Source organism: Lepidochelys kempii, chromosome 10, assembly GCF_965140285.1.
Source record: "Lepidochelys kempii isolate rLepKem1 chromosome 10, rLepKem1.hap1, whole genome shotgun sequence".
Classification (NCBI taxonomy): Eukaryota; Metazoa; Chordata; order Testudines; family Cheloniidae; genus Lepidochelys; species Lepidochelys kempii.
Window position 1 is genome coordinate 52,173,389 of NC_136389.1, and position 12,747 is coordinate 52,186,135.

Sequence of the window (12,747 nt, forward strand, 5' to 3'; positions counted from 1 at the left end):
TAGGGGAAACTACTAATGAAAAACTAATCACTGAAACATTTTCCATTTATTTTATTTTCTGAGGCCTGAGTGGCTACATAGCCTAATTCGGGCCTTTTTAAAGATTACCACATCAGCCTAGTTCAGCAATGAAGAGGCTTTTATGGAACAGATAGGTTTTCATATGTCTCTGGAGCAACATGTTTGTGTTCACCATCTGCTATTCAGGAGTAATTTTATAGAAAAATAAAGAAAATCACTTCACTCGTTAATTACAGTGGTGCTTTGCAATATTGTACTCAGTTCTGAATGGGAAAAGTGCCAGTTTGCTAGACTTGCAAGACAGATGTTTATTTAACCACCAACTTAAAAATTACCTTAAAAACAAGACATGAAAACTCACTGATATTTACGTTTTTTCCTGCCTTTGTTTAGTATGTGAAAACTGCTACTGTACAAACTGTATACCTCACAAAGCTCTTTGACTGTGTTTGAAAGGACAGTGTCAAGGCTGTTAGGCCTTAACAACTACTGTGACGTTTGCCCTATAAAAATTCCATTGTTTCAAACCAATCTTTGCTATAGCATTACATTAAAAAAAAAAGTTGTGCATCATATGCTAGACAAATGTGAGCAATGACAGAAAATTTTATTTCTGTTTGACAGATATATTTCTATCTACTAATGAGGGACTACAGGTTTTTTTGTTTTGTTTTGTTTTTAAAGAGGGTGGGAGGTAGAAGAAAGTTAATATTATGGGCTATCTAAAGGGTTACACTTCCATAGGAACAAAATAGAAAAGATTGTTGTAGTGTTGATTTGTATGTTGAAGGAATGGTAATGCAGCCTTTCTTAAACCCCAAATCATATACTAACCCTAGTCAATTTCAACTTTAAACTAAATTCCCCTGGTCATATCACCTGATTATAATAGTTTTAAGTTAACCCACATCTTTTTGTATTGTGTACTGTTAAACAACTGCTAAGTCCCACCCAAGAGATGGCAACAACTCATCGGGGGTGAAGTAATACATATGTAGCCCTTACCTTCCTCAAAGAACTATGGTAAGATTTAATGAAGAACAGATGGTTTGTAAAGAACTCCGGTGGGGATCCTTGGATGAAAGGCATTAAAGACGTGCACAGCAAAATAGTCCTTTTATGCTCACTAATATCATATAAAATGTCACAAATATAAAATCTAAATAAACGATTTTATGTACAGAGGAAAAAATACAAATTATTTGTAATTGGTCTGCACATACTCGAATGATCTGAAATTCGTATGAGAGTAAAGCATCTAATTCAACTTCCATTCCCATTTCTATTGTCTTGGCTGGCAAATACCATCACTTCTGAATTTTCAAATATCTCTTTCCTCCTTGTTCAAAGGAAAGCCTGACTGAATACAAAACCGATAGGCCCACTGAATGCAGAACTTGTTCAGTAGTGGCAAAACTCAGAAACTTAAGATCTTTTGCTAAAGGGGTCAGAAGTTCTGGGAGATTTTAATGCGTTGTTGTGAGACTATAAGATTTCAAACACCAGCAGAATGGTTTGAAATACACGGGTAGCTCTTAGACCCTTCTAGATGCTGTTATTTTAAGCACTTGTGGAATCCACCGGTCCCAGAACTGCTTCAACCATCTATGAACACCATCTAACTGCACATCATTGTGAGCTTTGTTCTCCAGCTTTTGGAGTCTGCTAACTAAATATAATAGTATTCTCCACTTAAGAATGACTGGTTTGGGAAGATGCTATTGTGAGTTAAAACCAGTTGGTATCCATCACCTGAAACTGTTACATCTATTACTTCAAAATAATCTGCCATCTTTTTCTCAGTTGTAGTAGCAGGTCCTGCATTGCATCTAGGTGCTTCTGGATTCATTCTAGGCCTTGTGACAGTGCCTTCTGTAAGCCCTGCTGTTACCTGCAAGTGGATTTTTCTGTATTCTTAATTTTTTAGTCTTTAAGCAGAGATGTGCTCTTCATTACACAAATGATGGGCAGTGTGAACTCTTTTCATATGCATATTAAGAGAACTCTATCTAGGAAGGTGTTACATGGACTCATTTAATAATGCAATGCAAAGTTAATTAAATATGCACACGTTTCAATCTGCCCATACCCCAAGAAGAAAAAGCATTACTTTGAATCTTATACATGCTACAAGTTGCATGTGTGTGTGCTACTAAATCAATTTAGTTAAACCAGTGCTAACTTTCGTGTGCTATTAAATCAATTCAGTTAAATAAATGCTAACTTTGCCTGGACACTCAATTTTAAAACTGCTTCAAATGTCCTTGCCAATTGAAGCTAAATCAATATGACAAGTTAAAATTCATTTAAGAGTCCACTTAAAACCAATCTAAAAATATATTTTTCTTAAACTGCTTCAGTTTGTAATACAGATAAGACCCCAGGCCGACAGAGTCTCCAGATCAAACATGCCATTTAAGTGAACTTAAGTATTAACTGAACTTAGATCTACAGTGTGGAAATCTGCCTGTAACATCAATCTACTTACACCAGTATAAATTTCCCTCTTCTAAACAAGCCATTAGAAATTAAATTATTATTGTGAAGTCATGATCAGTCAATAAGTATCTCTTTCCAGGGGTTTGTCTACAGTACAAAATTAGGTTGATTTAATTTAGGCCAACCTGCTACAGCTACAGCAGTAATTTAATCAGCTGCTGGTGTCTACACTACTCTCCTTCTGCTGGTGGTGCATGTTCTCACCAGGAGAGTTTACACCAACTGAAGTGGGGCCTTGTGTGGCACTGACAGCTGCACAAATTTGAGACCCTCAGGGGGCTCACAGCTCAGCTGTCACTCCAGGCTGGGGGATCCAGCTGTGAGCCCAGGACACTGACCACCCCCTGCTGCCCTGACCCCGCCCCCACTCCACCCTTTCCATGAGGCCCCGCCCCTGCCCCCCTCTTCCCACCCCTTCCCTGCCCCCATTCCAACCCCTTTCCTGAAATCCCCAGCCCAACTCCGCCGCCTCCCTGCCCCCAGGGGGTGCAGAAGGGTGCAGGTGCAGCAGGGAGCTCAGGGCAGGGGCTTGGGGTGCAGGGTAGGGCAGGGGGCTCTGGGCAGGGGGCTGGGGTGCAGGAGGTGTGTGGGGTGTGGCAGGAGGCTCAGGGAAGGGGGTCACAGTATGGGGTGCAGCAGGGGGTCAGGGTGCAAGAGGGGTGTGGGGTGCGGCAGGGGGCTCAGGGAAGGGGGTCAGGGTGCAGGAGGGATGTGGGGTGCAGCAGGGGGTTCTGCTGCAGAAGGGGTTCGGGGAGCAGGTCCGGCCCGCCGCACACCGGGGTCAGGGCAGGCTCCCTGCCTGCCTGCCTGCCCTGCCCCCACGCTGCTCCGGGAAGCGGCCGGGACCTGAAAGCGGGGGGAGCACAGGGGTCTGTGTATTGCCCTGGCCGCTCCTCCACGTACCTCCCCCAAAGCTCCCATTGGCCAGGAACGAGGAACCATGGCCAATGGGAGCTTCGGGGGAGGTACCTGGAGGAGTGGCCAGGGCAACACATAGACCCCTGTGCCTCCCTCTCCACCCAGTCCCAGCCGCTTTCCAGAGCAGTGCAGGGGCAGGGCAGCATGTTTGAGATCCCTGGTCTACACGGACACTGCGTCACCCTTACTACACTGACATAAGCACTATGCCTCTTGGAGGTGGAGTTATGATATCAGTGTAGCAGGCCACTTACTTCGGCATAAGTAGCATTCTAGTGTAGACACTGACATAATTAGGTCAATGTAAGCCTTACGTCCACATAACTCTGTAGTGTAGACCAGTGGTTCTCAACCTGTGCTCCATGCAACACTATGTCTAAGGGATTCGTGAAAGTATTAGACTGAAAACTAACTGAACAGAATTCAACTATATATATATACAGACAATAGATTTCAAAAGGGGTCCTCACCTTCATTTGAAATTTTTCCAGGGTCCACAAATGAAAAAATGTTGAGAATCACTGGTGTAGACCAAGTCCAGGAAAAATAATATTGTAATCTGTGTACATCAAGAAGATAATTTCTAATCAAAATCCACCATATACTCTGACCACACCACAGAGCAAACCCCAGAAAAATATCCCATCTCCAAAAGGCAATGAATGGAGCAGAACCGAGTGAAACAGAGGGTAAGCAGGATACTCAAGTTCTGCCTTGCAACCGCAATGGAGAAGTATTCTATGCAAAAAGGGATAGTTCAGCAAAAGGACACTATGATGCATGCATTTAGAGAAGCTCAACTTCAGCTGTTAGACAACAAAAAGTTTTCAGTCATCTTTTTCTAAACATAACTACTATTAAACTGGGCCTTGATGTTTCCAGTCCATCTTCAGGAATCTTTAAAGTTACCTCTTACACAGTTGATATTCAACATCTTTAATTTCCTGTTCTTATTCTGCAACAAAATAAACTTGTATTTTATTATTTTAACATTTGAATTGCAGCTGTAGTATTTGCTTTTAAGTGGGTGCACAGGGGGATCTATGGAGACATTCTGAGCACCGAGCTGACAGTAGCAAGCACTCACACTTTGACACAGTAAGCAGCGAACACTACAAAATGAAGCTCCAAATAAACTCAAAATAGAGAGCCAGAACTCAACCGTGGTGTTGACATCCTGCTTTTGGATCATGCTTCTGTGCCTCTCCTTCCCTAGAAACCTCTATTTTTAATGTAAACTCTAACTCAAAAATCTTCATAGGGCATTAGAGTGTTCTAGCAGGAGGACATGTGGCACCATAGAGACTAACAAATTTATTTGAGCATAAGCTTTCGTGAGCTACAGCTCACTTCTCATGAAAGCTTATGCTCAAATAAATTTGTTAGTCTCTGAGGTGCCCAAAGTACTCCTTTTCTTTTTAATCTAAAAATTATACAAAAATATAATTTTTAAAATGCCCCTACCATCAACACATCAGATCATCGAGAGACACTGTCAGCTTACTGTTATTCTGTCAAAAAGAAAAGGAGGACTTGTGGCACCTTAGAGACTAACCAATTTATTAGAGCATAAGCTTTCGTGAGCTACAGCTCACTTCCTCAGATGCATATCGTGGAAACTGCAGCAGGCTTTATATATACGTGCTGGAAATCACTTTAGATAAGCTATTACCAGCAGGACAGTGGGGTGGGAATAGGTATTGTTTCATATTCTCTGTGTATATATAAAGCCTGCTGCAGTTTCCACGATATGCATCTGAGGAAGTGAGCTGTAGCTCACGAAAGCTTATGCTCTAATAAATTGGTTAGTCTCTAAGGTGCCACAAGTCCTCCTTTTCTTTTTGCGAATACAGACTAACACGGCTGTTACTCTGAAACCTGTTATTCTGTCGTAACTCAATTTACGTGCCCTAGAGAAGAAACCATTAAAAGTGGAAAGCCTATATAATGGCCTGAAACACTACAGCAGTGTTTCTCAACCAGGGGTATGCATACCCGTGGGGGTACACAGAGGTCTTCCAGGGCATACTCAATTCTTCTAGATCAGTTTCTCATCCTGGGGGTTGCGACCATCAGGGGGATCACAGGACAGGTTTAGGGGGTCACAAGTGCAGGGCCAGCATTAGGGGGTAGCAAGCAGGGTAACTGCCTGGGGCCCCATGCACAGGGGGGCCCATAAAGCTAAGTTCCATGCTTCAGTCTTGGGTGGCACGGCATGGGCTTCAGACAAGGCTCACAAGTGAAACACAGGCTCAAGTATCACACTGAAATGTAAGTAGAATATTTATATTCCAATTGATTTATTTTATAATTATATGGCAAACATGAGAAAGTCAGCAATTTTTCAGTACTAGTGTGCTGTGCCACTTCTGTATTTTTATGTCTGATTTTGTAAGCAAGTCATTTTTAAATGCGGTGAAACTTGGGGTAAGCAAAACAAAACGGACTCCTGAAAGGGATACAGCAGTCTGGAAAGGTTGAGAACCACTGCCCTACAAGGTCCTGGGGCACTTCCTGTAGAATAAGGTGGAGGTTTTCTTGGTAGAAAAGATGTTTTGTATCACCAATGTTTTGTACTGTAGAGAGCCAGGCCTGAGGCTCGCCTGCTGTCTCTGTGGGACTCGCTTGGTCACCCCAGAAGCGCTAGCCTCAGCGTTGGGTGCAGGGCCCCGTGGTCTCCGCAGGGGCAGCCAGGCCTTGGGGCCCTGTCAGGAAGGGGTGCCCAGTAGCTAGCCATCCACCCTCGGAGCCCGTCATTGGCGTGGGTCGGCAGGGACCAGGGCTGCGTATCAGGCCGCTGGCCCTGGGGTCTCCCCGCAGAGCGGCCGGATTGTGCCCACCTCCGTCCTGTCTGTGTGGGAAGCTGCAAGCAAGGTTCTTGCCGGCCGCCGGGATCCAGGCTGGCTAACGGTCTCCACATCGAAGCGCAAGGCCGGGGAGTCTGAAGGATTCACGCGGGGGAAGCGAGTTGAAAGCGCTCGGATAGCCGTAACTCGCCAGGGCAGAGACTCCCCAAGCCCCACCATACGAAAGATGAGAGCGCCACGAGGACCATAGAGAAAAGACCACCACGCTTCTTGCGCGCCGCCTCCCGGAAGCGGCAGTCGGCCTATGAGCGCAGATTGGTTGCCCTGGCCCGACAGGCCCGCCCCGTTCACTGGTCATTCACTCGAAGGGTACTTCCGGTTGGGGAGACAACATGCCTGTGAGTTGTTTTGTTTACAGCGTTGGGACCCAGCGAGTGAATCACCTTAGCAGCCCCCTGAAGGGTGGGGTGAAGGGCCTCAGACTGCGGCCAGGGGAATGTGCCCTCCCCCAGCCCTGTGGATGGGACCCAGCTCCAGGGGCCCGCAGCGCGGGCAACCCTCCCCTCGTGACCGGGATAGATGTGACGCGGGGGGGATTATCCTGGCACTGCGCTGGGCGGGAGGGACACGGGGGAGTTGGCGCAGCCACGTGACACTAACGGCCCTGGGGGACGGAGTAACTGACACCCAGGACATGGGGGGCGGCGACCTTAGCAGGGCGCCCCATGCTCACGGGAGGCTGAGGGCGCCTAGTGCCCTTCGCACGTGCCGGGACGCCCGTTACTGGCTTCTCGCGTTGGATTCTCAGAATAAAACAGCCTTGTGCCAAAGGGGAATGAGAGCGCCACGGGCCTGGCTGCTCCGCTCTCCCGTCCTGCCCTGTACTGGGGTCTGTGATGCCACCTGGGGCCTAGGTGCTCCAATCTCCCGTCCTGGGGTCTGTGATGCCAGGGGCCTGGCTGCTGAGACTGCCCGCCGCGTCCCCTCCCCGCTTCCCTGTAGTGGGGCTGAGAGTGCTAGGGGCCCCACTGTGGGACCTTCCTAAATCCCTTTTCCTGCCCTCTTCCTCTCCCTTTATCTTGTGTGTGGACTATCTCTGCCAGGAAGGAGTCCAGTTCGGGGGTAGGGGTGTTATATCTCATCCTGCTCTAGTGAAGACAAAGTTTAGTCATTCAAGTCAAGGACAGGCGGATTGAGACCCCTCTAGACCACGCTGGCCCCTGTTTCATTTCTGCTGTGGATAACACGGAGGACACTTGTTTGCACTTTGGGAGGGTTGGGTGCTTAATTGGTTTAATCTGTTCTGAACCATCAGATTAGCAGGTGGCAGCTGTGGGGTTGTCTTTTGAAAAACATTCAAGGAACAATCAATCACATGGTACTGGCGCTGGCCTATTGGCTGCACTCCAGCTACCTTGAGTTAGCTCAGTGGCCTAGGTTTTAGGAGTTTTCTTTAATCATCAGTTCCATTATGGATGGTTTTAGCAGCTTTGTTTTTTCCAGGCATTCCTGTTTTATTTGTGTACAAATGCCTAGTCCAGCAACCCACTTATCCTTTCCAGTGATGGCAGCCTGATGCTTTCACGCTGATTTTTGAAACCAAGATAGATTGTAGAACTGGAAATCCCTCTCTGAAACAAACTATCCAGAAATCATTGCCAGTTTTCTTTATTCCACTACTCACATCTGATTTTTTTTAGTCAAGAGTGATAATTGATTCATGCAGCTAGTTCAATAGTGAGAGACATAGCATTGGAAAGAACGATGTAATAGTGTGTGTCCTAGTATAGTACATGTTCTATTACATTACCATAAGAATGAGGAGTACTTGTGGCACCTTAGAGACTAATAAATTTATTTGAGCATAAGCTTTCATGGGCTAAAACCCACTTCATCGGATGCATACAGTGGAAAATACAGTAGGACGATAGATATGATAGATACACACACAGAGGACATAAAAAAATGGGTGTTGCCATACACACTATAATGAGAGTGATCTATTAAGGTGAGTTATCAGCAGGAGAAAAAAACCTTTTGTAGTGATAATCAGGATGGCCCATTTCCAACAATTGACTAGTCTCCTTGGAATCTGGTTTTGAAGACTTTAAAAAAAAAAAAAGACTTCAAAAACAGACTCCAATGAGAGACTGCTAAATTGGGATTAATTTGCAAATTGGACACCATTAAATTAGGTTTGAATAAAGACTGGGAGTGGATGGGTCGTTACACAAAGTAAGGTTTCAGAGTAGCAGCCATGTTAGTCTGATGCATCAGATGAAGTGAGCTGTAGCTCACAAAAGTTTATGCTCAAATAAATTGGTTAGTCTCTAAGGTGCAACAAGTAATCCTTTTCTTTTTACATGAAGTAAAACTATTTCCCCATGTTTATTATCCCCCCTACTGTCACTCTCACCTTCTTGTCAACTGTTGGAAACGGGCCATCCTGATTATCACTACAAAAGGTTTTTTTCTCCTGCTGATAATAGCTCACCTTAATTGATCACTCTCATTATAGTGTGTAAGGCAACACCCATTTTTCATGTTGTGTGTGTGTATATATATATATATATTCCTACTGTATTTTCCACTGCATGCATCTGATGAAGTGGGTTTTAGCCCCCAAAAGCTTATGCTCAAATAAATTTGTTAGTCTCTAAGGTGCCACAAATATACCTCATTCTTTTTGCTGATACAGAGTAACACGGCTACCACTCTGAAACCTATTACAGTAAGAAGCATCTCCAAAGGTAGTGGTGGTATTGCAGGTGTTTCTAACACACAAATGCTTGCATATGCTGTTGGTTTTAGTTTTAAAGCATTGGAACTGGTGTACTGATATACATATACTAACTAAGAACAAAATAGCAGCATAAACTCAACAGGAAATCTCCCACCCAACTAATATAACTGGATTGAGCAGTATTTACCATCCAATACCATGACTTACCCTTTGTTGCTATTAAATCTAGTTGGATAGAGACATAGCACATCCATCTCTAGAGGAGGAGAAAAGAAAGCACAAAAAGAAACGTCTGGTGCAGAGTCCAAATTCCTACTTTATGGATGTAAAGTGTCCAGGTAAATATTTAAGAGCTTTACCCTTTCATTATGCATAACAATAATGAAACTTATGTGCAGTGAAGACTGATAATGAAAGGTCAATGAAATATCATTCCTAATTGTTGCGTAAATCTGCTATAAAAGGGAAAATGAGTGTACTTTCTGTGCTCCAATAAAGAGGGTTTGATTTTTTTTTCAGAACTCTTCTGTTTGCTTTTTATATTAGAATAGCAGGGTTTCACTTTGTTTTTGCCAGAGGACTGACTTAGGAGCTCTCTTATGCTTCAGGCTCTTAGATTTTTTCTCCCAAAAGTATATTAAAAATTTGAGTGAAATGGATGGGGTTTTGGCAAAGAAAAGCTAAGCCTGTTGTTCAGGTGACACACAATAGATGCTCTTAGCTGTACTTTTGTAAATCTTTCATTATTCCAAATGCACTAGTGGTATCAATAATGGGAGTACAAATGTAAGCTAGTTCTTGATATTTTAATCAGTCATATCTAATTCTGCCCACATGGAGTCATAATAGTGAGAGATTAACTAGATAGTGTAGACAAGGCTTCAGAGACTTGATTCAGTAGAACAGTTGTGTGTCATCCTAGAGTAACTTGTATTGTTGTAGGCAATGTCCAACTGCTAATATCACGAACTTTTAAATGTAATTGTCTAGTATCTTGCAGTTGCCAACTTTTTGTTGGAGGAAGGTTGTAAACTAAATAGATGCAGACTTTGCTATGTCTCTTTAAATATTTAACCACTTTAAGTTTACCAGTATTCCCTTTTAGGATGCTACAAGATCACCACAGTGTTCAGCCATGCTCAGACAGTGGTTCTGTGCGTTGGGTGCTCAACTGTGTTGTGCCAGCCTACTGGAGGAAAGGCCAGGCTTACAGAAGGTAAGGGAGTATGTTTAATAATTAAGCCAGTTTTATTCCTTTGAAGGCTGTGCATTAATATACTTGCAAAGTGCTAAAGGTTTCATTTTCTCTGTGGCTTAAAAAACAAAGACTGAAAATGAACATTCTTCAGATCCCTCAGAAGTGAGTGTGTGTTTGAGAAGTATTGATTTCTGGTAAATTGGGAGCTGGATTGCAACTGTATCTGCAGCTGGTCTTTTTTGCATTATATAAGGGCGGTGTAACTAAATCAGTATTCATCAGTTAAATACCCTGAATAGGCTTTAATGATTCCCTATACTCTGAATTGTAATTCCTTTCAGATTAACAGTAAGCATATGGCCAAAGTTTATAGTATGGTTCATTTACTTCTGAACCTGAAGGTTATCAGGTTTAAGTCCCTGGGTCACATGTTCACTGTCATGCTATGGCGTACTGCTGTCAGATTAAAACAGTCTCTGCTTGCCCTCTCCCCTAGTATCAGCAAGATTCCTTGGTTAACATTCCCTGTGATTAAAATTTGTTTTTGTCAAACTATAGTTGAGTATATAATGGCTGCTCTGTTTGCATAGATAACTGGGGTAGAACCAGTGTTTAACTCATTACTATTTAAGTGCAGCAAGATGCTTAAAATATGAAAGGTGGTATAAAAAACCCCATGAGGTTATATTTAATCTCTTTTCAGAAAAAAAGTATGCATTTAAAGTTGATTTCTGGGCTATACTTTTCAGTGGTAAAACAGGCCAACAACTATGGCTATATAGGCATAAAATAGTAGTGCTGCATATATGTACATTCACAGAAGAGTTTACAGGAGCGCAGGGTACCTGGAATAAGGCTGCAGGCGGACCAAACTACAGAACAACCCACCTTTACCAGAGAAATCACTGCAATTTAGGGTGTTTGCCATTGGAGGAGGGAGTAGGAGATCTGCCTTTAAAAAGATGCAAAGTTAAGCTTTCAATGGCATAGGCATAAAGCCCCTCTCACTGCACATTGAGATGTAAAAATGTAGCTATGTCATTATAATAATCAGATTAGGCCTGATCTGAAATGCTAATTTTTCACTTGAATGTCTTGTAGAGGAAAAGTAAATTAAACCCATTATTTATGTAAACTCAGCTACAGAAATAGCCAGGGCAATAGGATGTTCTCAGGGTTGTCTCCTATAACAATTTAAGGACTATCCCATTTTGAATCCTTTTATGTGATTTGTTTACAGGCTGCTCATTTAGAAGAAAGCAACATTGAATGCTCCCTTTGCCAACATGACTCACGTTATATGCTCCTGGAAGCCTTATCTGTTCAAAAACGTCGGTTAATCTAACAAGTTAATTATTCTACTTTGTAAGAAACACCAGCAATTATCTGGTGGGGTTTTTTTTCCCCCTCTCCCCCAATAAAATGTCTTAATGTGCACAATTTTTCTGGAAGTCTATGGGTAATTCAGCTCTATTTTTAGAGCTTTTTATTACTGTATTTGAATGGGTGATGCCATTCCTCACAAGAATCGGAACTTAAGACTTGCTGCACACCGTTTTGTTAATTATAAACTGACTAATCACCACTGCTATATCAGCTATAGAAATGAAAGGCAAATGGAAACTGCTGCAGGAATACCTTAATGCTTAAATATAGGGGGAAAAATTTTTTTTTAAAAACAGATTTATTTGGGCATAAGCTTTCGTGGGTAAAAAACCCACTTCTTCAGATGCATGGTGGGGTTTTTTCCCCATGAAAGTTTGTGCCCAAATAAATCTGTTAGTTTTTAAGATGCCACCAGACTCCTCCTTGCTTTTGTGGATACAAACTAACATGGTTACCCCCGATGCTTTTTTTTTTTTTGCCACTGTTGTGATACATGGGGTTAAAACTGCTAGATGGATATATAAAGCAAACACTTTTCCATAGGAAAACTAGAAAGCATTCTCTCTGCATAGGGGATATGGCATATGAACAAATACCTATTAGACAGCAAACTATTAGAGAGCTATGAATGGCATCAAGTCACAAGGAAATGAATAAAATTCAATTCAAAAAGTTAGTTCCATTCTGTGACAGGGTTAATCTAGAAAATAAAGTATGTTGGTATAATGCTTGTTAAGGCTAGTAAATTGCTATTAAATAGGTTTTATTCTGTTATAAGACCATCAATTAGCATTGTAAATTCTAAAAAGATATTATGCATAACAATTAACCAGCTCGAGGAAAAAAAATTGGTTGGCTTTTGTTTTTAAAAGGACTGCTTCTCTTTCTAATTTACCATGGAATACTAACAATTGACATTTCAGTTATTTCTTTACATGGTAAACCATGTAGACTGCATTCTTAAATCTATATCTTAAGAAGAATAATTTTATAGTAATGTCTTGATTTATATGTAAACAGAACTTTTTTTCAAAATTGCATAAAGTACATCTTCTCGTCGTTTGGCTGGCATTGGAAATTTTGTCTTTCCCAAGTTAAACTATTCTTTTGTGGTAAGAGCATGATGTCAGCTTCAAATCAATAAAAAATAATGCTTGATACTGTATTTGCATCAG

At 42.4% G+C, this 12,747-nt stretch overlaps 1 protein-coding gene across 1 annotated transcript; it reads left to right on the forward strand.

The window, feature by feature from the left end:
* The first annotated feature begins 6,536 nt into the window (after positions 1-6,536).
* Positions 6,537-12,049, forward strand: RPS27L (ribosomal protein S27 like). Its single transcript, XM_073303588.1, has 4 exons — positions 6,537-6,643; positions 9,218-9,326; positions 10,094-10,204; positions 11,427-12,049. The coding sequence occupies exons 1-4, from the start codon at positions 6,638-6,640 to the stop codon at positions 11,453-11,455; spliced, it is 255 nt and encodes an 84-aa protein (XP_073159689.1). The 5' UTR covers positions 6,537-6,637; the 3' UTR covers positions 11,456-12,049.
* The last annotated feature ends 698 nt before the right edge of the window (positions 12,050-12,747 follow it).

What these genes read in the sequence shown, in the direction of transcription:
- RPS27L (XM_073303588.1), top strand. An exon ending in TATGGATGTAAAGTGTCCAG is followed by an intron (nt 9,327 to 10,093) that starts GTAAATATTTAA and finishes ATTCCCTTTTAG; the next exon opens with GATGCTACAAGATCACCACA. An exon ending in AAAGGCCAGGCTTACAGAAG is followed by an intron (nt 10,205 to 11,426) that starts GTAAGGGAGTAT and finishes ATTTGTTTACAG; the next exon opens with GCTGCTCATTTAGAAGAAAG.